Genomic DNA, 24,768 nt, shown 5'->3' with positions numbered 1-24,768 from the left:
TCGATCTAAAATAACGGCCTTCTTTGGGGAAAAAGTGAATGAGGACTTCAGGCACCATATAAATGCCACACACAGAACAACCCGAAGCACACACTCCGCTACAAAAAAGTTCCCTGAAGATGGGCTCCCGTTCGGGTCCGAAAGCTCAGAAGATTAAACCGTTGGTCCCAGTGACAGACCCAGATTGGATCCTGAATGAGGACTACCTTTCATCCTTAAGACCCATATACTCTCATTTACTATTCTCAATCACGGCGCAAGTCAAATAATTAGCATCAAAAACAAGTTGGTAGTTCAGTCCATGAGGAATTCATTTCCCAGGAAAATTCATCTGATGGGAGTGGTAACTAGTAAATATATCTTGCAAGCTTTCTCAGTATTACACTTTGTTAAGATGAGTAACTAGACGTAATGGCTTTCACAAGCTGCCTTTAACATTCCCAACATCAGATGAGCCCTGTTTTTCTTCCCTGCACTGGGGATAATGTCACCTAGTCAGAAAAAGCCTGGGACACAGAAAAAAAATGTGCACAGCTGAGTAGGCTTTGGGGAAAAAAAATTCTAGAGTGGTGCTGGCTAAACTTTAGAATATGTGTGAGAATGTTTAATGCTGTACGCACACACATATATGCACACTGTATATATATTTGGGCAGCCTCAGTATTGATTATTAAACAAAACTATAATCAAACAACAATGGTTTTAACTGAAAAGGAATGAAAACTAGGTAAATGCTTGCGATCTTAGAAAATTTCACTGTTGGGACAAGTGAGTTGCCTATAACGATATCGTCTGTTCTTATACACAAATAGTTTATAAGCCATTTTTTACAGGACATTTGTCTTCAAAAGCTAGATGCAAATACCCAAACAAGCAAAAAAAAAAGGCTAAACAGAGATAAAGTGCAGCCTTGGTAGCTGCCATCCCCATCTGACCTTTGCTGTGGTGGGAATTCCTTCTCCCCTTGCTTTCATTTCCAGCTTCTTGGCTAACAAGAGCTTTTCTTCTTCAGATTTCTCAGGATAACCTCTACAGAAAAGAACCAAAACAGAAAGGGCACAGGGAAGAGAAGCCAGGTGGAATGGAGTAGGGGAGGCATATTAAAGAAGCTTAGAGTTACAACAGTTGACATAGAGCAGTCTAGAACCCCAAAGGTATGAATGTCAGGATCAGCAGCAGAAGGCAGAACTGACCTGGTCATTTTCTTCCACAACTTCTCTTCAGCTTTGGCTTTCTGGGCAGATGTTAATGTTTCTGCCTCAGCCAGGTTGTCCACAGCAATAGCCAAAAAGACATTCAGCAAGATGTCTAAGATAAGGAGGAGGGGGGGGAGAGAGAAAAGCTAAGGAATTTTACAATGTGGATTTACATCATACAGAAACCATGGATCGAGACTTCTATCGTTCTTCGAAAGTTTCACTTGATAACAGGTTACACCCAGCCAATTTTCTGATATCATTGAATCTGAGAGATTGGAAGAAATTCAGGGGTTAGGAAATGGACATATTATCATTACTGCAAAACGTGGGGTATTTGTCAAAACTGTGAACAGACAAGGCCATTTCTTGAGCTGTCAGGTAAGAAAAGGCATTGGCTGCTCGTCTGAATTCAACTCAGACTTGCTGGGCAGAAAGAGACACTAAGAGTTCATTAATGGCCAAATAAATAATTCTCTATTTGTTTATTTCAAACATTTTAAATTTCTCCTATATCCATAGAAGACAAGGTGGGATATGGTCAATTAAAAAAGTGATAAAACCATAAAGCATTAAGCAAAACTAGCTATGATGTATTTAGCAATATCTGAAGATGTAAGTGAATAGCTGGGCCAGAGTAATATAGTGTTTAAGGTGCTGCACTGGGACTTTAATTATACAACCTGACCAAGGAGTTTCCTGGGTGACTTTGGGACAATCACTCTATCCCGGTTCAACTTGTTGTAATAAGGATAACATAAACCAAGATCTTACTGTATGCCAATTTGAACTCCCAAAGGAAAGAAGGGAGGGGATAACGTGCAGTACATAAAGAAATAAAAAATATTGGGACTAAGACCTTTATCTATCTCCATAGTAGGGATATGATTTCACATGACTATAAAGATAGCATACCCCTTAAGAGTATTTTTTCATGTTTGCTTTTTATATCAGCATAGTTGAACAGACCCGATAATGAAAGGAAAGTAATAAATCCCAAAAACACTATTCATATACACCCCTGACGTGAAGAACAGCATCAAACATGGTTATGGACAAAGCAAAAAACAAAACCATTCCACATTTCAGCAAGGGCGAAGGAAAGGCTGACATTTATCCAGCCAATGTGCAGAAGAAAATCAGAGAATGAAAGTGAAATCATGATCATATGTAATAGGGACCTGTCTTCCTCTGATGATCAAACCCCCACCAGTACTGGAAATTACTGAATACGTTAAACCGTTATTTCTCAACTTTGGCAATTTTAAGATGGTGGACTCCAACTCCCAGAATTCCTCAGCCAGCTTTTACCCATGATATGATTGTGCATTCTATGAAACTTTTCTAAGCACAGCCTGCTTCCATAGGGAATCACTAAGTTGCATAAAATGGAAGGTGGTAATCTATCTTTCCAAGTAACTGAGGCTCTCCTGTTTATGTTAGTGGTTGCTATATTTTGAGAAGGGCATTACTGCATTGCATTTTATGGCAGTGTTTTGTAAGAATACCTTACAGCCCATCACTAGTCAAGTATTTCCAGAGTATGAGGTGGCTGGATGGAGTCACTGAAGCAGTAGGCGTGAGCCTAAATGGACTCCAGAAGATGGTAGAGAACAGGAAGGCCTGGAGGAACATTGTCCATGGGGTCGCAATGGATCAGACACGACTTTGCAACTAACAACAACAGTCAAGTATTTCACTTAATATATGAACACTGTTTAAAGAAAGGATACAATTCCCACATACAAACAGAACAATAAAATAAATGCAGACCAGCACACCAGGATAGGAAGGCCCTCCATAAGCCATAATCCCATTGTACATGATAGAGGTCCAGTCTTCCCCAGTCAGGACCTAGGAAGAGACAAAATATTTTGAAAGCACTGGAAATCATCTAGAAATGTTTGGCTTTCAAACAAAGGTGAAAAATCTAAATCTCCTTCAGTGTGTTGGAGCCTGGGTAATTGAACTGATTAATTATTATTAATTATTGTCCCACATTTCCTCTGGGATTTAGGACAGGTTGGGAACTCCCACCTTGTCCCAACTCCTGGCTGCTGAATTTCTTCACTCTTTCCTATAGCCAAAGCACTGCTTTGTTACTAGTCCTTTGCTCCCTCCTGCATAGTGACCAGTTGAGCTCCCACTTTTTTTTCTTCATCAAAAAAAGCAAAGGAAGGCAGGGAGGAATAGGGGAGAGATTACTAGCACAATGGCTGAAAATTGCTACCAAATATATATCAATTGAGGCTTATGATTGTCCAGAAATGTCACAAGTATTGCAGTCACATTTTGTGCTCTCTCTCTCTTCCTTCGTCCCTCTCTCTCTTTCCCTCCCTCCCTCCCTCCCTCTCACTCTCTCTCTCTCTCTCTCTCTCTCTCTCTCTCACACACACACACACACACACACATACACAAACACACACTGCCAAATGACCTACCCATTCCACAACCTACTTTCCTACTGATTTACCCACTTAGACATCAAATTTATTTCAGAAATTGAAATAAAGTCAACAACCTTGACTTTAACTGTACCTGGAAGACAGTGATGAGAGCCTGGGGGAAGTTATCAAAGGTGCTGCGTCTTATTTCCGTATCATCAAAGTCAAACCGCCCTCCAAAAAGCTGCATCCCTAGGAGGGCAAAGATGACCATGAAGAGGAAGAGGAGGGTGAGGAGGGAGGCAATGGAGCGCACGGAGTTCAGCAGAGATGCCACCAGGTTGTTCAGCGAGGTCCAATACCTGGAGAAAAAGAGAAGGATTATAAGATTCATTATCATAGTAGAGAAAATTTGGGAGTGTATGCAAATCAGCCAAGTTAGCTAGCAGAGTAAGATGGGAATCTAGAAGAGGAAAAGTTCTAAATCACTATAGGTAGTCCTCAACTTACGACCACAATTGAGGCCAAAATTTCCATTACTAGGAAAGACAATTGTTAAGTGAGTTTCCCCCCATTTTATGACCTTTCTTGCCACAGTTGTTAAGTGAATCACTGCAGCTGTTAAATTAGTAACACGGTCGTTAAGTGAATCTGGCTTCCCCATTAACTTTGCTTGTCGGAAGGTCCCAAAAGGGGATCACATAATCACGAGACACTGCAACTGTCATAGATACGAGCCAGTTGCCAAGCAGCTGAATTTTGATCATGTGACCAGAGGAATGCTGCAACAGTCGTAAGTGTGAAAAGCAGTCAAAAGTCGCTTTTTTTTCCAATGTCATAACTTCGAATAGTCACTAAATGAATAATACAGGACTACCTGTATTATTACAGCTGCCACTAACAGCTTATTTGTTCATAGAAGAAAGAATTGCAGGTTCTCACAATTGGTGCCTTCACAGTTGAGGAGGGCCATCCAAGACTGTAGCTATTTTAACAGACAGGAATACATTCAGTGTAGCTCCTTGGCACAGCATGTACATACTATTTTGGTCTGAGTCCTCCTATCACCTCCCTTCCTTCTCATCCAGCCAGGCTTGGAACCTAGTAGAGATGGATGTGGGTGTCTGAGGCTACCTGTCATGAGGGGGAGGGGCAAATACCATCAACCAATACCAGTTCAGCCATAACAATAAGCCCCACACCTTGATAGATTGGAGTGGACTGGATGGCAGAATCAATCACAGTTTTCACACTAGGGATCTTTCAAATTGTGTGCCCGTCCCAAATCGTAAACACACTTTATCATAAAACAAGAAGTGTAAAAATAAAATTAACAACTTAATGACAAATTAAATTCTAACCATGTATTTCAAGAACAACAGTAATAAGGAAGCAGCAAGTTAATCAAAATTAAGTCACTTCTCTCAATATTTATTTTATTAATTTAACCTCCAACGACTTATGAAGATGCTGTAATCCTTCTTCCCCTAGTCAGGATGCCCTGAAGAATAAATGCAGCAGATGATATATCGCTGTTCTGACCCTCAGTAATTTCAGCTCTCAGGAAAATCAGGAAGACACTGTTACTAATTTATTTATTTATTTATTTATTTATTTATTTATTTATTTATTTATTTATTTGTTTGTTTATTTATTTGTTTGTTTGTTTATTTAAAGTAATCTAACCTTTCTTTAAAAAAACAATCCAATTTAGCAGCCACCGTAGCTGCATCTTGTGGCAATGACTTCCCTAAAATCATTTTTATGGTGTGAAGAACTGATGACTCAATTTCTTGGTGTTCAAATATAGGTATACAAGGGCAGGGACTTAGGGATCAGAAGAAATCTTTCTCTTTTTCTCTCATTCTCTCTCTGTAGCCTCCAGGCAGGCTGAACACTTTTGACTACAAAGATGCACATCTAAGCCATCTTAGATGTCATATATATCTATTCATCATTGCCGTTGGATCTGACCACCCTGTTGAATTTTATAGGGCCGGACAAATCAGAGCTCAGCATATATTTAAGGTGACTTGAGAAGAGAGGAGTAATCTGGACAAGTTTCAATATTAAGGATATTGAAGCACAATCTCAAGGATATTTCTTAGAAAGCATATGTGCTGCTGTTCCTAATTAAAAGTCCAGGTTATACGCCTTAAATTTTGTGTGTGTGTGTGCGCACACGCGTGTGTGTGGGCACGCAAACATACAGACATACATATCCTTGTTATAATATATTGATCTATTTCTCCAGAAATGCTGCTCTCAGCATTAACTGAGGAATCACAATTTAGCATGTACACTGAAAGTGCCCTCTAAATGGAAAATACTGTAGCCTTGTGCATTCTGTATCCCTGGCTTCATATTGAAAAAAAAGACTTGTGGGAATAGGAGATAATTTTAGAAATAACCATTATATACGAATGGGATGTTTTTCAACTCTGCTCTGTTTATCCCAGAGAGGAAACTCACTTGGTTATCTTAAAGAGTCTCAGCAGCCGAATGCATCGCAAAACAGAGATGCCCAAGGGTGTCATGGAAATGACCTCTACCAGGATGAGCTCCAAGATTCCAGTGCACACCACAAGGCAATCAAAGCGGTTGAAGAGAGACATGAAGTACTGACGGAGGCCCAGGGCATACATCTTCAGAATCATCTCCACCGCAAAGAGGGACAGAAGAACTCGGTTAGCCACATCTGTAAGCAGAAAAGTTTCACTAGTGATGAAAGGACAGGATATGTTCTGGCCATCAGGTCTTCCTCAAATGCTGTGGTCCACAGAATCGAAACAAAGTCACAGTGGCACGCATGATGATGTGACTGATGCTCTGCATGTTGTCATTTTGACTGTTTTTGGCCACACTCTGCAGGCCCCCACCCCCCACCAGTAATTCTTTGCAGATTGAGGAGAAGAGTTAGAGTCTATTGAAGAGTAATCCCATGATTCTCATCATGGGAAGACACACATGAAAGTTCATTTAACATTTTTTCACCCCAAAGCATAAGAGGACTGAGAAGATTTATGTTAAGATAAAACTGAATGTATTGCAACTGGTGACAGAACAGCAAATAAATAAAAAAGTGCTATGAGAATATCATTGTTGTGAAATAGATACGAGGCCGGTGCATTGAAAAACAAATAGAATCTCATGTTTGAACAGACAATGTCATAGTCCCCCACTTTTAATCAGAATCTGAAAAATACTGAGAAACTAAATGCCCAGCTCACCTTGGACATGGGTCAGCCAGCCAGGTTGATTATGATGCTCGGTAGCTATGGAAATAGTATTCAAACCAACAATCAAGATCACTGCCCAATAGAAAAATTTTGACTTAACAATTTCACGGCATTTTCTGCGAAAAAGACGGTTCCATCGTCGCCAGTGCCGACTAGAAGAGATTTAAAATGAGGATAAGGGCAGTTAGATCTATTTCCCAGTCTCTACAATGGAGCCCTATAATGCAAAGCCTTCTGAATCCCACATCTTCTAGGGCAGTGTTTCTCAACCTTGACAACTTTAAGATGCGTGGACTTCAACTTCCAGAATTCTTTAGCCAGCATATGCTGTCTGGGGGATTCGGAGAGTTGAAGTCCACATCACTTAAACTTACCAAGGTTGAGAAACACTGTCAGGAAGATCTTTTTTAAGCAGGTGCACTACTGTGGCACCACGTTTCAAATATATATTACTGTACTTGCCCCCATTATTAGTAGGAAACACTTAAACCATCCTACATGTATGTTGGATTACAAACTGTATCATTTATTTCTTCACCGAAAATATGCAAATTTTTCACAGGAAATGATTTTCCAGAGATTAAGAGTCCTTCAAAATGATTTGATTTATGTAACACCAAACTACAGGATATGAATTTACTGAGATTTTAATGCCTCTACTTACAAGAAGAGAATACATTTATTCATTCCTTCAATCTCGTATAGACTGTCTGTCTCTGACCCACCGTCATCTGAGGATCTCATTCCTATGAAATTTAAACATAAGTAACACATTTGCAGAATTAATTAACAGAGCTATAGATTGTTATCACAAAGTTTACTTACAGAAATAGAAATTTATGTTAACAAATATTGAACAGTTCAGCAACTCTGTTGTATATACATACTGATGATTTTTATAATCTACTTATAGCTCTATCATCTATCTATCAATCCATCCATCCACCCACCCACCTATCCATCCATCCATCCATCCATCCACCCACCTATCCATCCATCCATCCATCCATCCATCCATCCACCCACCCACCTATCCATCCATCCACCCACCCACCCACCCACCTGCCTACCTACTTATCTATCTATTATCTATCTATCTATCTATCTATCTATCTATCTATCTATCTATCTATCTATCTATCTATCATCTATCTATTCTATCATCTAGCTAGCTAACTATCATAAAATCATCAGTCTCATGATGATAGCAATAGTTCACCTAAAAGACAAACATGGATATTTGCAAACATCGTAACTTAAGCCATGTTTTTCTAATTCATTCTCATATCTTTTTCGAACAAAATATCATGATTCTTTATGCACTATGGTTATGGTGTCTAGTTTGGGACTTTGATCAAGCAGCTTGCTCTGAAAGCTCCTGTAGTTAGAAGCTTTATTGCAGGACGTTCTGGTCCATAAAACATATACTATAAAGCTATTTCTTTCATTTGATTAGGCAATCCTGCTGAAAGAAAATACTACCTTCCCTGCGTGTCCGGTCACTGTCCATGACTTCTGCATGAGTAATCCAATCCATGTAGCCTTTCATATCCTCTTCCAGTTGTTGCTTCTCCCTCAGTTTCTGGAAGGTACCCCTTGATTTAGCTTTCTCACGCTCTTTGGTGAACTCCCTGGAATAAACTCAGATGAGCACGAGCATTGCACAACATATCAGTTAAGCCCGTGAGCAAGGGACACCCTTAGGCAAGTCATTGCATTTTAGATTCAAAACACATAATGAAAATGCCCCACCTTTTACTTGTGTGGAAAATATCCCACAATCAAATCAGAACTTTTAGATTTCTCATACTAATGATAACCCGTGTAGAAACAAATAATCTTTGGGCCTAAATTTTCATTTCAAGAGCCTTCCCTTCATTTGAATTATTCAATCTGATTTTCATCATAGGAATTGTAAGTTACAAATAAAGAAGTAAGTGGAGACAAATCTCTTCAGAAAGTAAGAGACATCTTGGCCATTTACATTAAATTACAGACAATAATTTAAAAAATAACAACAAATGAGAACTTAATAAAGCATCCTTCCCTGTCATGAGGCCTATTCTGAATATTTTTAAAAAATAAATAGTGTCTTTTTGGGGCACTCATTTAAACTCAATGCCTCCTGCCCCATCTATTGACTTGGATTGAAAAGACCTTGGGGTAATTTTACCATCTTACAAATAGAATTTAAAGGAATTTTTTTCTGACAATGGATTTGCTGAGATGTGTAGAAACAACTGTGTCAATCTATTTCTGATCAAAAATCATTAAGAAAAAAAGTGGTTTGTGAGAGATGTGTCAGAAAAGATTGCTTCTGAAAATTGCTCTCGTTTCTGAAAATTGCTTACCCACTGAGCACACCCAGGATCAGGTTAAGTATGAAAAAGGACCCAAGTAAGATGAGGCTGACAAAGTAGATCCAAGGCCACTCATTCCCAATGGCATCATTCACCTAAAACAGAACAGAACAGTAGATACTGTTTTATTAAAAACATCATTATTCCCACCACTGAAAAATCTCCACTAATTTTCTAGGAAAAGTATCTGGGATCCAAATCAAACAAAAGTGACATTTTTTTAAACGCCACCTTTATATTTTTATAAATAACTCCTTCTTCCTCCTATTTTTACCACAACAATAAACTTGTGAGGTGAGTTGGACTAGTCCAAAGTCATCCAGCTGGCTTTCATACCTTTAGGTTGGGATTAGAACTCATAGCTTCCTGGTTTCTAGCCTATTAGCCAAACTGACAGCCTAAGGCATCCCCTTACTCCTTCTTGTCCCTATATAATGAATCACTATTGTTAAAGATGAGGGCTAAGCTCCTTTTAGGGTCTCTTGCAATATCTACTTCAATAAATTGGTTCTAGTTTGAGTTACTATTGATTTGAAAGACAACAGGATAAAAGCCTTTAAGATTAACTATATCATATATTTTCAGTATCTTGCTACTAGATCCCACTTAAGTAACATCTAAATAATTTTATGTGCATTCCGTAGAGACTTGTATCCTGAGGAATTAATTTTGTTTTCCTTGAAAAGACCAATTTACAGGAATAATGGTATTATTCTACAGTGAGTATGCTCCAGGTACTTTGCTATATGTGTGGAGAGAAAAGCAAGAGGGTTGAATCTGCTATGCATTATTAGAGGAAGGCAACCACAGAACCTCAGAAAACTGAATTGTGCTGTCATTTTTATTATTAGATTTTTTTTAACTGCCAGGAATGGTTGTAGCTAGGATATGAAAATAGCTCATGTCCTATGTATGGGCAACTTTCGGTGGAGGTATCATTTACTTCTCAATCTCAAGGTGCAAAGTACAAGACCATCCAATAACCTCATCCCTACAGCTTCATATTCTATGATTTGCAACATGATCAATGTGGCCTACACAAATATTATTCATGCTCAGCCTACCCAGTAAAGAACTTCAGTCCAGCCCTCCATGGAGATACACTGGTAGACGGTCAGCATAGCAAACCCAAAGTTATCAAAGTGAGTGATGCCATGGTTGGGTCCTGCCCATGGGCCCCTGCACTCAGAACCAGGAATAGTGCAGGGGCGCCCATGACCTGAGGTAGAACATGGAGCTGGTTTTTCATGTTCCACAGTGGCCAAGATATCTGAGGAAGGAAACAGAGGGCCAAATGTGAGACTCTGTGGAGAATGGCTCGCACCTCTTTGCATCCATACACCTCAACATGTGTTTGGTCTCTATTCTAACTGAGTTTCAGAGGCAGTAACTTCACACCTATCTTCATTCAAAGACAGTCAGAATCAGTGGGGTCAGCCCACATATTTCTTATATTTCATTTATTATGATTACATTAAGCAGCACATTCCATACCTGTCCCATTGTAATAGCAGGTCTTGTGCATTTTGCCCTTGAAGAGTTCCTGGCCCACTATGGCATAGATAATAAGCATGAAGACAACAAGTACAGCGATATGGAATAGTGGCAACATGGCCTTGATAATGGAGTTCAGTACTACTTGCAGACCTAAAACAGGAAGAAAGGGAACAGGTTGTTCAGTGTAGCTTCTGAATTTACAGTTTCTATCATATATTGTTCTATGACCCCACTGACAACTTTAAATTTTATGCCCATCTGTAACATGCTCTGGTAACTAATACCAGATGATATACCAAATCTCATACTGGTGCTATTATCATAGCAACAGATACAACAGATCTGAAGAAAACATCTTAAACCAGTTTCATTTCTATATCATAAAATTTCAAGTTTTCATTCCCTATATGTTTCTGGAGTAGAGCTCCCATCTTTCACACTCATTGAAACAAATTGAAATAGAACATCTTGAAATCAGAATGGTCTCCATAATTCAACAGATTTCAATTCTAGTGTAAGTAATATTGTCCGGACCTGGCCACCATCATGCAATCTTATGTGATGAATAAGATGCCACTTGCTTATTGGCTTCTTCCTCTATTGCCAATTCTTAAAGCTACTAAACACAGCCTCCCAGAGATGGGCGGCAAATAAATTCAATAAATCAATATTTCAGAGTCTTACAAGAACCTGTCAACAGGACTAATTCTTAGTTTAAGCTGCAAGGCTGAACTTTAGTTGAATCAGGCAGTAAGTGTGAATACAATACGAAAATAGCACAGTTTTTTAACACTATCTCCTTTGGGCTACATCTATTTGCCCCCTCATTTCCAGAAATAAGTTCAAGTGTCAACATATTTGTATTAAAATACTATTTCTCAGTTGCTCTGTGGGTGAAATGGCTCATGGGAATTGTATCCTTTCACCACTGTTTTGGCTTCCTACAGCCACCCATTTATCAAATACCTTAGGACATTTTACTCACTTGGTATCCCTGACACCAGACGTAATGGCCGCAGCACTCGAAATGCCCTCAAAGCTTTGACGTCAAAACCACCTTGCCCGCTAAGAAGCGCACTGTCCATCAAACTGATTCTCTCCAAGATCACTGTGAAGACCCTTCAGAAGAAATGGAGAGTGAAAAAATATAGGTGGGAATAATGTAGAAGTCACCAGAGGAAGCTAAAGCATTAAAAGATGGTCTTTACGGATGAAAGATTTTCCTCCAGTAGAAGCAATAGAATTTTGCTGTTATCTTTTTCTCTGAAAAACTGTAGCTCTTTAATACAACATATCACACGGGTTAGCAGATCTTGTTCAACCAAAGGTCATTTTGATGAAGTGGCAAAAATGGCATTCATTTGCACAGTAGAAAACTGCATGGCAAAAAAATATATAGTTTGCTCTCTGTACCTGTGTGGGTACTTCAATATATTTTCTGTTTGATAGTGGCTTTATAGGAAAAAAAGGTAGCAGAGTCAGCTTTTTATTGTTTGTGTATCCATATTAGTAGAATACTGATAATAGACTGAATATAGAATGTATATACTAGATAAAAGTTATTTTTGCTTTGAGTCAGAGAAAAATGCTGGTTTGGGATGATGAGCTGCAGCTCCCATCATCAATGAATAGGGAGAGTGGCTATTCTCCAGTGACAGCCAGAACCCCCAAATTGGGAATCACTGAGTGGGGAAAAAGGACTCAGCTGACCCACAAAGGCTGTACATTTCTGCTACATGATTCACTTGGTGCTAGATTGCTCCCTCGCTCAGATTCAATGTTGCCTAAACGGGAGAATAAGCAACTTGCTATTCCTGTTTGTATGTATGTATTTATAGATAAGCAGGTCAATCTTTATTGTGATCCTTGATAAAAAAAAAGTCGTGATATGTCGCGACACGTCAAGTGATGTTGTGAGTTTGACACCTCTGACTTACAGTGTACTATGTAAATTTTCCAAAAACAAACACCATTCAAACAATTTTAGTGTACTTGGTTTTCCTTCCACCGCAGAGAAAGTTGAATAAAATGAATTTGTTTACCCCAAAAAGACTATCGTAAAATCCAGCACATTCCAGCCATTCCGGAGGTAAGCATCTGCATGGAATAGAAACCCATAGGCAATTATCTTTAGCGTTGCCTCAATGGCAAATACTATCAGGAAGAAATATTCTAGCTTCTCCTGTAAGATACAGAAAAAAAGAGGGGAAAGATGTACAATGTTAGTAAATATATGTTATAGTTTTATTTAGGTTGCTTGCATACCGTGCTACTTGAGAAAAAAATCTCTGTATTTCTTTACAAGTGACCATCAGCCATTGTTTTGACCTCTAAAAGACATAAGCTTGTGAGGCTTTACAAACAGAAACATAGAAACCAGACAGTAGAAAAAGACCTAGTGGTCCATGGAATCTGCCCTTTAAGGGTTTTTTTTGTTATTGTTTGTTTTCTTTTTAATTTATTTATTTATTATGGTTCATCGCACAGTCAGCCAGATGTTCAGACTAGATTTGGCATTTTGATTGCCCGTCAAGTGCTTCCCAAGGACCTAGGATAGGCAGATGTTAGATGGTGTTACAGATATCGACACAATTATTATTTATCACTTTTATGTTTTATTTTAAAGTTTGATTTCATTTCCTAATCTTTGTCAGATGACGGATAGGTGTTTATCCCAACCATGTTTAAACTCAGCTACTGATGAATGACCCACTACCTCCACTGAAAATTGATTCCAGGCTTCCGCTACTCTTTCCGTGAAGTAATTTGTTCTAACATAACTTCTGAACTCCTCTCCTGTTGGTTTGAGGTTATGCCCCCATGTTCTTGATTTTTGCTTAATATTGAAAATACTGCCTTCTAGAACCTTATATACATCCTTAGTATATTTAAAGGGTTCAATCATGTCACCCCTTTCTCTTCTGTTCTCCAGGCTGTACGTATTCAGTTCTTCCAATCTCTCCAGATATGTTTTGTCCCTCAGACCTTGCACCATTTCTGTTGCCTGTCTGTGGACTTGTTCAATCTTATCAATGCCCTTTTTAAGTGAGGTCTCCAGAACTGGACACATTATTCCAAATGTCCAAGTTCTTTGACTGGACCAATTTACACATTACTTTCTATATCCCTCATAAGAATCTAAACCAACCCCAAATTTTAGCCAGAGCACCTGTGCTGTATTTGGTATATATAACATGTATTAATAATGTTCTGTTGCTGAAATCCTAATTCCTGATATATATATATATATATTTTAATTATAGCACATGTGAACTGTTAAGATTGAATGCAGTACACTGAATATACTGTAGCTCCAGACCCTTCTTTGGTTTCATCTGTGAATCTGTCCTTTATATATGCCACAGTATTATTCTATTGCTATTACACAATGGCAAACATTTCTTTTTTAATACATTGGAAAATACATTGCAGATTTAGCTTTCCCCTATGGAAAACAATTGCAAATGCTAGTATTTATTATTAGCAGCTATTTGCAAATCAACAAAGACCATGTTTGGAAGTCCTATTTGAAAAAGCTGAATGGCAAGCGTTTGTATTCCTCTTTGCTTCCATTTCTGTCATCCAACACTGACAAATCTTGTTTATTATAGTTAAGATAACACAATATAAAAATGAAACAGTAAACAGCAATTAGCAGAAAGTGGAAGAAAAACACTAATAACTATATTGGAGAATGATGGTTTACTATGACTTAAGAACATAGCCAAGGCATCTTTACAGATTACTAGTTTTATTATAGCTTATGCTTTTAATAAGAACTAATATTGTTTATTTAATGATCTATTAAATAATACAATGTGGTGTTAATTTACATTTACTCAAACAAAAGTGCTCTGGTTGCATATAAGTATGACAATCATAAACATACAATAAATGTCTGTAGTATGTTCTTACAACTTAAATCATGACATCATGATTTTACAGCAACCTTATAACTATATAAAAAGCACTATCCTACTGTAAAATCTCATCCGCCTAGAGCCTGCCAAACTGGCTAACCTAAAACCAAGTCTATTTTCAACCCCTCAATGCTGCCGATGACTCTTACAGCTTCATACAGCTGCAGTTCCCAGTCTACACACCCATATACAAATTTAGGATTTTTAGAGCCTTTTCCAGGATTAGGTTAGGCAAGTTTGAGCTTGAAATTGAAGCTGATACTGACAGAGTTATCTGAAGGATCGCTCTTCCCTGATTACATCTGCCTGTCCCACTAGATCCAGAAGAGAGGGCACGGATTCCATCAGCTAGAGTGCTACATTTGGCTGACTCTAGATGGGCAGGCCTTTTCTGCTGTTGCATCCGTTATGGAATATCTTCCCCTCTTGAAGTGAGGTTGGTTTCATCACTTTTGACATTCTGAAGGTCCCTCAAGACCTGGTTGTGCCATCGGCTCCGGGAACTTCAGGGTACTGGTGAATTATTTTGGTGGCGCTGTTATTATTAACAATCATTTGCCCAATAATTCATCTTTTTAGCTTCATTTTTATAGCAAGCAATGTTTTTAATGACAATAATAAAAATAGTGGCTGCTGTTTAGTATTTAGCATTTACTAGCTTTGTTGCACTCTTTCTGAAGTCACTTGTTTTGGGTGGCTGTATAAATTTGACAATAAATATAAACAAATAAAAAGAGGTTAGTGAACTAATTTCGGTGGGGCGGGCGTAGATCTGCTAAACAGCCAATCAATCATACGTAGTTTTGGCTACTCAACAGTTTGAATTAAGGGCAGAGAAGATGTTTGCCATCTCCAATCATCTCCTAAGTGACTGTTACCAGAATTGTAACAGAGAAGAAAGTAGACACAATGGCAATAATTAGGGAGAGTTAAGGATGAGATAGCGATCCCCCCCAATTGATATTTCCTTTTCCAAATAAGGAGTTTTTTTCAAGGTTTGTGATGGCTCCTTAGCTGCTAGACCCTCTGAGTCAACATTTCTAGGGACTTCATGGAACCTAATTTGTCTTTCTCAGCTGAGAAAGATCTTGAATAAGTCCCCTGTGCCTTTAATAGCTTGCATAGCATTGCTGGTCAGTAGTGCACACTCTGCTCACCTCTTTCCTATTTCAATGTTTCTAAAAAAATCAATTGGGTGCTTCCAGATGCAAATATTGTTTTTTCCTAAAAGGTGCTAAGTTCTCATAGTGATAAGTTATAAGTGATGGATTAACAGACCACAAAACAGCAATTACAGTACCAAGTTACAGTTCTGGTTTAGTATGATTTATGTCACTATGTTTCTTTTCTTTTCTTTTTTTCTCTGAGATGGTGATGATTGATCATCACTAATGGTTCCTGTCTAACGTTTTATTGTAGTAAACCTTCCATTATCTTTGCCATTACAGTGTGACAATATAACAGCCTGAATTTGAATCTTTGCATACTTTCTACCCTCCTGTTTTTTTCACTCCATCCTTCTTTATACCCATTCCAAATGTTTTGGATGCTCATTATAATATTCTAATATATGTCTCCCAGAGTTCTGTCATAATTTACATGCTGATATCTGAAGCAAAATCTACACTAGCTGGCCTCATGGACACACCTTGTATATATTAGTGTATGGAGGGGATGCTCCAAGGTAGAAGCATTTAGAGGTAAACTCTAGACATGCTCTGTGCATCTTTTTCCTATCTCAAAATCATGTATGAGCAAGAGTCCGCCTCAGATATCTGGAGGCATCATCCTTCCATACAAACACAGTATTCTGTATGGCACAAAAGATTAAGCACCACTACTCATTTTCAACTAAAGGCATATTTTAATTCTAAGGAGAGTGAATGATAAGTTGACATGTAGTTTTCAGCATGAGAAACCAAATGTAAGACTCCCACTCATTAAATCCCCCAAATTAAATCTCCCCAGTAGAATTGAACAAGGTTTCTCTTTTTCAATCTACATTTACAGGGAACTCTCCCCTCTCTGTATATACCTAGGGGAAAAAATGTTATTTCTATACCAAACAGGAAAGATGAAAAGATAAGCAGAGAAAAACAACAACACATAACACATTTCCAAATGGTAGAGGTTAGCCCATTTTGCAATTAAAAAAAAACATATGCAAGCAGTTATATAAAGCATCTGCACATCTGCTCCCAAATGCTAGTGAACAAGGGAAGGATGGAGTCAAGGGACAATTTTTATTTTTTTATTTTTTAAAAAATTCTATTTATATCCCGCCCTTCTCCGAAGACTCAGGGCGGCTTTACAAACTTAGCAGTAGCCTTCATTCTATGTATATGCCTGCTTATTAGGGCTTTCACACACACCCCAAGCGGCATTATTACAAAGTCAGCTTAATTGCCCCCAACAATCTGGGTCCTCATTTTACCTACCTCGGAAGGATGGAAGGCTGAGTCAACCTTGAGCCTGGTGGGATGCGAACCTGCGAACCTGCACTAATTGCAGGCAGCTGGTGTTACTTAAGGAGGCATTAGCCCACTGCTCCACAATGAACACTATTGCAGATAGCAAAACCACCCACCACTCCCACCTCCAAAGCTATACAAGAATGAACTCCCATGGATCTTTGGATAAGGCATTTCTACTTAGATGGTTTACTCCTAAGTCAAAAAAAGGAGAAAAAATAAATAAAACATCTTTTATGCATGCCCTCTCTGTCACTAATTTGCACACAAACACAGAAACTCATACATTGTGATCACATTGTTCCTCAGGAAACCACTGTTCCTAGCTATTATGAAACATTAAGAAATAAACACAAAAATTCTTTAGAAAGCCCCCAAACTTTCCTTCATTTTTACACACACAGTTCAAACATCAACATTTGAACCTGTTTCCTTCTCTCCAGAGAAAAGACAGTATCATTCTATTTTGTCCTGTCGCAAAGAATAGTCTGTTCTCCAGCACACTTCAGGCAGTGTTTTTCAACCTCAGCAACTTTAAGATGTGTGGACTTCCACTCCCAGAATTCTCCAGCTAGCATGCTCTGAATAGGTTAATAGTGGCCAAAAAAAGTGAGTAAAAGAAATCGGAGTGACTTACGAGTCTGGAATTTACTTTGTTGGTATCATCTTCAGGCATGGGCAGGTAGATAGCCAGTGCAATACAGTTGGCAAAAATAGTTAGCAGGATGATGGTCTCAAAGGGCCTAAGATGCTTGTTAAGGAACATGGGATTAGATTGTATAGTTTGTGGCAAAGACTGTAATAATAGGAATAACAGTAAGTAATAGAAACAATAATGATATATTAGTCCATTCTCCACATCCCATGCTTACCACTTAAGTCAGCCATTCTTGCTAAGGATTCTGGGAACTGCACTTCTAATACAGTATTTGGATGAAAGAATGTGTACAAAAGTCTACTCTGGCATGCATGATAGAACTATGTTAGTTGATAACAAACAATAATTAATGAAAATTTATAGACTGAGCAATAAGACACACGCAGAAGACATTAAGTCTATAGCAGTATTCTCTGTTGAATGCTATTGCATAAAACTCTTCTATTTTTCCATATTTAGGTAAAAAGTAAAGACTAACTTGAATTGAACTCAGCTGCTGGTGACTTCACGGAGACAACCATATAGATTCATTGGCAACCTCAGAGAAATCAGTCACCACTGATTTCACCCAGGATGTTTTTGGAACTTCCCAGTCTAGTCTACAACTAGGAGATTTTTTAGTGGTTCCCCCATCCAAATTATAATCCTGTTTTACCCTGCTTAGCTTTGCAAGGGATTATCCAGTTAAGAGCTGCCTGTGGCTTTTGTTTTAAACCATCTTTAAATTAAATTATACCTAATTTATTGTAAAAATGATACTGTGGAAAGAGTGCCCTAGTTAACACTCAGAGGTGTGATGATCCTTGGCTACACTGGAACACAACTTTAGTCTGGCAACACTTTGAAAGGTTACTTTCCTGGCTGGGGCAAAAGCATCTCTAATCTATCATAAATCATTTTCTGATTGTGACAGTTTATTATCTGCAGGCATGTGAGGTTCTTTGAGAGGCATATAATGTAACTTGATGCAAAAGGCATCCTCTAATCAATTCTCTCTGACTCTCATATACATTTCACTGCCCCCTTTTCTGCTCATCATGAGAGAACTCTTGCCTTTGGGGGTGATAAATGTGCTTTCTCACCACATCAAAGAGGTTAAAAACACATTCTTACCCTATAGACTCAGCATGGTGCATAGACTGGATATATAATAACATCATAGGTACACAGGGTAAATCGTGAGATGAATCCAACCATATATGAAATGGTGACTGACAGGGCTTCAGTGCATTCTCAAATGGGAGTCTAAATTTGCTTAATACAGTTGCTGTTGTCACATTTATAATATGTGGTGATTGTTTTCCACCAATGTTCTGACTATGACCCCAAACAATCTCAGCCAGCAAGGTTATGACTGATAGATTCATAGTTAAGCATCAGATTGCAACTAGATAAAAATGATGTGAAAAACACTAAATAACATAATAAATATTTCCCCTTCACAACTCTTCCATTTAAAATGACTCTACATAGTTACTTTTTGATATATAAAAAAAGATTTCACTATTTATTTCTAGGCTGTTCTTGGTGTCATTGAGCTTTTTGTACCTATGAAGAAAAAAAAGAGAAATTCTGAGAAACTAAGATGTAGCAATTTGTGGTATTGCCATGTGGGCAACTAATATCCAAGAGAAATGTCAAAAAAGTAATATCACTCAGAAACAGAAACTATGACCAACTAATTTGGTTTCAAAATTCCAGATGGCTATTTAAAAGTTAAACTCTCTTTTTTTTTACAATTGAAAAATAATAAAACAAAAGAACTCTGATGTATATATGTATATGTGTTTGTGTGTGTACACATATACATATACACATCATCATTCTAGCCATTGTCTATCCACTGCAGGATGAAGGCCTCTTCTGCATGTTTCCAACCAATACGGTCCTGAACTTTCTTTTGCCAACTGGGCCCGCAACACTTGCTGATGTGTACACACATATACACATATACGAATTAAGGGAGACCACAAAGGAATCCTAGGCCCATTGGTATTGGCTAGAAATCTTGCAAGACTGCGATAGAACACCACTGCTGTAGGGTTTTCATGAAATTACATGGATGGGTTCATGCAGTCACCAGGAGCTCAATTCAAGGAACTTTTTACTATAAGTAATATAAAATATTATATTTTCCTCAATAAAAATATTATGCTTCAGTAACAAAAGAGCCTGAGAAAGAATAAGCAATTGGCCTTTCAAGGATAAGAAAATAATTTATGTTTTAGCAAACCCTGAAAATGCTGATTAAATAAAACACAAACAATGGCAAGGAAAGGAAAGGAATTGATTGACGGTAAAAAAAAAAGAAAGGAAGGAGGGAATAAGCATCAGAAGGCCATTGCCACAAATGGATGGATAGATCAACATATAGAACATAAATTATTGTTCTGTTCTGAGATTTTCTGACTTATCATTACCAAGTTCATTACCATAAACAAGGAAAATCAAACACAGATTGAAAAAAACCAAAGGTCAGAAATAGCATTTGCATTAGCCCAGGGAAGAAGGAATTGTTCAATTTCATAAGAAATAAATAGTTCGTAGGAAGAAACCTTATAAAACACGAACACTAAAATTATCTCCATGTTATATGTAATACACACACACACACACACACACACAAATGGAGTACTTTTAAATTGAATGTGTGTACATTCAGAATTCCTGTGACCAAAGCCAAAGGAATCAGGGTTGTTTGCATGAAGAATGAAGAATAGGCACTATATTCATATGGCTAAATTAGGAGAAGAGATGTGTTAGAGTAATTAGTAAAATGATGGACAGTGAACACACCAAGCAGCTGTGATAAAGAGAGAAATGAGGCATATATGGTTGGGGTGTATGTGTGTGTGTGTTTGTGTGTGTGTTTGATGCACTCATACTTTGAGACAGTGCTCCAGACAAGGCTACTGTCTTGCCTTTTCAAGGTTTATAATATTTGCATCTGCTCTTCTGGTTAATCCTGAAGAAAAACATCACTGCCCTCCATTTAGAATTCCCTACATTATGATTGTTTAGCATTTTATGTTTCCACAGAAATCTAATGCTACAGGCAAAAAAAAAACACGGATTTGTTGAGCTGCTGAATTATTTCAAAGATCTTGCATTAGTACTGCCACTTTCTTTTGGTTAAGTCCCAAAATTTTTGCCAACAGTCTTCAAATCAAGATATGCAGCAGGATCAGTCGATTGACATTACAGGTAGTCCTCAACTTACTACAGTTGATTTAGTGACCGGTCAAAGTTACAATGGTACTGAAAAAAATGACACGATCATTTTTCACATTTATGTGTATTGCAGCATCCTCATGGTCACGTGTTCAAAATCCAGATGCTTTGGCAACTGGCTCATATTTATGACGGTTGCAGTGTTGTCCCAGAGTCATCCAATCATCTTTTGAGACCTTCTGACAAGCAAGGTCACTGGGGAATCCAGATTCACTTAACAACCGTGTTACTAACTTAACAACTGCAGTGATTCACTTAACAACCCTGGAAAGGAAGGTCGTAAAATGGGGCAAAACTCACTTAGCAAGTGCCTCACTTAGCAAAAGAAATTTTTGGCTCAGTTGTGGTCGTACGTTGAGGACTACCTGTACTTTTAAAGCACTTCTATAGCCCTCTTGAACTCCTTGAAGCATTTCAAATTCGTCTAGCAGAGGTAGGCAATCTTGTGCCCAGTGTACACTGCTGTGTATACCTCATTTAGGACTAGTTACATTCTCTCCTTCATTTTTCAGTAAGTTGTAGAACAAAGCACAGTTTACTTCCAGCATCATCTTAATTTCCCAGGTAGTTTTAGAGCTCCATATCAGCTCTTATAGGCATTATTTAAAAAAAAGAGAGGTAAACTGGGAAATAGCGTTTCCTGGAGGGCTAGAATTAAGGACACAGACAAATCTCATCAAAATATCTTCCAGTAAATAGATGGTATTTTATAACTGACAGCCAATTTGTGAATGCCTAAAAGTTTCCCCTCTAAAACCCCAGATGCTGTCATAATTCCAGATCTATCCAGCAAGTCCCAAATCCAAAAAGGCTCTTTAGCTGTGAAAATAATAATTATAAACTTGGACTTATTATTCTACCAATACCTGACAAGAAGTAAACTTTGGATGGCCGTACGTATGACTCTAGCTGTGAAGTGTCTCATTTCATTTTTTCCTCATGTATTCCTATCTATAAATATTATTTTACAAACAAGAAAGAACACTGTAGTGACCAGCATTAGCCCAATGAGTCTTGGCATATTCAAACTGATCCAGAAGTTGTTATCAAATCTATTTATCATGGCATCCATCTGTTGTCACTCTCTAGGCATTAGAAGAATCACTAATTGAAATATGACAGATTCACACATTACACTAAATTGAGGGTAGGAAACATCTGAGTGACGGGGCACAAGAGGCCATTATGGTGCTACTAGAAAGATAGGGCTGAGGTTTGGGGGTTTTTTTCCCCACTTGGTTCCAGGAGTTGGGGAACTAGGGTAGAAATCAGGAAGGAAGGAAGGGATGTGTAATATGGACAAGGAATATGCTACTTTATTTCCTGCTTTTATTATTTTGATAAATAACTCAAGGGAACTAATATACCTAATACTCCTTTCTCCTTCTATTTCCCCCATGACAACAACTCTGTGAAGTGAATTGGGTTGAAAGAAAGTGACTGATCAAAAGTCAGTCGACTAATTTCATACCTAAAGTGGCACTATAACTCACAATCTCCTGCTTTTTAAGCTGGTGTCTTAACTATTTTGCCAAACTGGCTCTCTAGTTCTCATTCCCAGTTGCATTCTAAGAGCTGAAACTAATTTGCCACTAATGTGCTAATATCTGTTTCCTATAGACTCATTTTCTGCAGTTTTCCAGCTGATGAAATTTTTACTGTTGGTTATCCATAGCTGGGCCAAGATTTATGTATTTCTTTGAGAGAAGAACTGAACAATTCCCCACTTTCCCACCACCCCATCTGGCCTCACTGTGAATTGGTTGCTTCAGCATTCAGAATTTAAAGTCTGTTTGTTCTGCCACATGTTTTTATCCAAATATAGACAGGGAAAGGATAAAAGTTCATTTTCTGTCTTTGGTCAATCCATTAACTAATACAGGTAGTCCTTGACTTACGACCACAGTTGAGCCCAAAATTTCTGTTGGTAAGTGAGACATTTGTTAAAGTTACATATTAAGTGAATCTGACAAACATCTGACAACCTGACAAATAAAGTCAATGGGGAGTCTGGCTTCCCCATTGACTTTATTTGTCAGGTTGCAAATGATCCTGGAACATTGCAATTGTCATAAATATGAGTCAGTTGCCAAGTATCTGAATTTTGATCACAGGACCATGGGGATGCTGATAAGGGTGAGAAATGGTCATAAGTCACCTTTTTCACTGCTATTGTAACTACGAACAGTCATTAAACAAACTGTTGTACATCAAGGGTTGTATTAATATTTGCCCTATTTCATTAGTTTCATTGAAATAGCTTACTGAATGTACACATTCTGTAACTCATGCCAGTTTGACTATTTTTCTGATTGTTAATCTGTTTTAACATTCAGATTACAACTATGATGTTCAACAGGACTCTAGGAAGATCACCGTATCCAAATTTCTGCCCATAAACACCTCTGCCCATATACCTTATTCTTCTAACTTTAGTCTAAATACACTTCATATAATATGTCTGTACAAATCCATCTCATCCAGATTACAGTCCAACATAAAGAGTGGGAGAGAATAAGAAACTGTATAAAAAGAATGCTTTCTCCATTCAACAAACACTAGGATAAGATAACTCACACTATGTAAGCAAATGGATAAAAACTGAACAGAGATTTTAAAAAAGACATTGTGTAATGATCAATTAGATTTTGAATTAGAACAAAGCTATCCTGCAGCCTTGGACGGAAAAAAATGTTGATGTTTTTGTAAGGAACCTTCCTGCTTAAGATTCTCTGACCCCGGTTATTATATCCTCTCAGTTATAAAATCAGTTAAGGAGGGACAGAGAGCTATTTCTGAACTCAGCGTAATTCAGTGGAGGAGCCAGACAAATTAACCATCTCGACTGCATTCAGGTCTTCTATTTCAAAATCAGCATTTACGACCGCTTTAGAGAAATGAGAAATTACAACATCAGTAAATACATGTTATTATAGTAATTCATTTGAAGGCAAGGTCAACATAAATGCTTTTCTCTTGAGTTCTTCCCTGTTTGTTGGTGCCTTTCTTAAAAGAGACAAAGACCAACACATAATCTGACTCCATCCCTGCATTTCTAGAGAGTCACAAGAGAGTTGCATTGTTAAGCAATATTCCTCAGCTTTTCCTCTTCGTCTTTGCTTCCTCCAAGTTTCAGTTGTTTACACCTGGTTGCTGGCCCCTGGGCCAAGCACAGATCATTCCAGAAGCTACCCCCCCCCCGTCCCCATATTTTACCCCCAAAGGATACTTCCATTCCACAATGGCAATGCAAGCCTTCCGTACTGGGTTCTGGAGGGTGAGGCATAGCAGAGAGCGGGCAGGCCTGGGGGGAAGTTCCAGAGCCGTTTTCTTAGCCTTTTCCTTCTGCTGCTTCTTCTTCTGGCTATCCTCTTGGGCAGATGTGGGCTCCATAATAACTCTCCTTCTTGCCTCCTTGAACCAGACTTGCCTTGTCCCTTCTGCCTCTTCTTTGCCCCGCGGCTAGGCCCCCTTCCCCAGCCCCAGGGAAGCTCAAGCCCCCTCTGAATCTCTTGCTTCGGTTGACCCAATCTTCTCGGTGTAGTATAGGGCTGTGGGGCTGGCAGTTGCCCTCCCCCAGACACAAGTACACCAAGCACGCGTTTATAATTAGCCATCAGCCTGGCTCCCAGGGCTGTCAGATTTCCTGAGACAGCAAAAGGGCCTCAGCAGCTGTTCCTTCTTCATACTCGGTGCATTGGCATTTTTGAGCTACCAATCCAGGTCAGAGGAAAGGAGGTGGGCTTCTCCATCAATCTTAAAGTCAAACGGTTTTAATTCATATTAATTCATAAATTTGGCCCTTCCCACTA

General features: G+C 38.4%; 1 protein-coding gene across 1 annotated transcript in view; it reads right to left on the bottom strand.

Moving 5' to 3' along the window:
* CACNA1S (calcium voltage-gated channel subunit alpha1 S) overlaps positions 1 to 24,482 on the bottom strand; it is a 74,654-nt gene extending 50,172 nt beyond the window's left edge. Inside the window, exons 1-15 of the mRNA XM_083358307.1 lie at positions 24,186 to 24,482; positions 17,705 to 17,810; positions 12,719 to 12,858; positions 11,662 to 11,795; positions 10,674 to 10,826; positions 10,244 to 10,449; positions 9,171 to 9,274; positions 8,302 to 8,450; positions 7,484 to 7,565; positions 6,811 to 6,971; positions 6,053 to 6,278; positions 3,735 to 3,942; positions 2,930 to 3,050; positions 1,194 to 1,308; positions 936 to 1,029 (exon numbers count right to left, since the gene is read on the bottom strand). Of these exons, the coding sequence (XP_083214433.1) occupies positions 936 to 1,029; positions 1,194 to 1,308; positions 2,930 to 3,050; positions 3,735 to 3,942; positions 6,053 to 6,278; positions 6,811 to 6,971; positions 7,484 to 7,565; positions 8,302 to 8,450; positions 9,171 to 9,274; positions 10,244 to 10,449; positions 10,674 to 10,826; positions 11,662 to 11,795; positions 12,719 to 12,858; positions 17,705 to 17,810; positions 24,186 to 24,349 (2,163 nt within the window). The 5' untranslated portion in view covers positions 24,350 to 24,482. The remainder of the gene's footprint in view (positions 1 to 935; positions 1,030 to 1,193; positions 1,309 to 2,929; positions 3,051 to 3,734; positions 3,943 to 6,052; positions 6,279 to 6,810; positions 6,972 to 7,483; positions 7,566 to 8,301; positions 8,451 to 9,170; positions 9,275 to 10,243; positions 10,450 to 10,673; positions 10,827 to 11,661; positions 11,796 to 12,718; positions 12,859 to 17,704; positions 17,811 to 24,185) is intronic.
* Between the last annotated feature and the right edge of the window lie 286 nt (positions 24,483 to 24,768).

This window comes from Vipera ursinii (genome assembly GCF_947247035.1).
Source record: "Vipera ursinii genome assembly, chromosome: 3".
Classification (NCBI taxonomy): Eukaryota; Metazoa; Chordata; class Lepidosauria; order Squamata; family Viperidae; genus Vipera; species Vipera ursinii.
The sequence above is the reverse complement of the archived record's forward strand: the minus strand, read 5'-3'. Positions and strand labels throughout refer to the sequence as shown.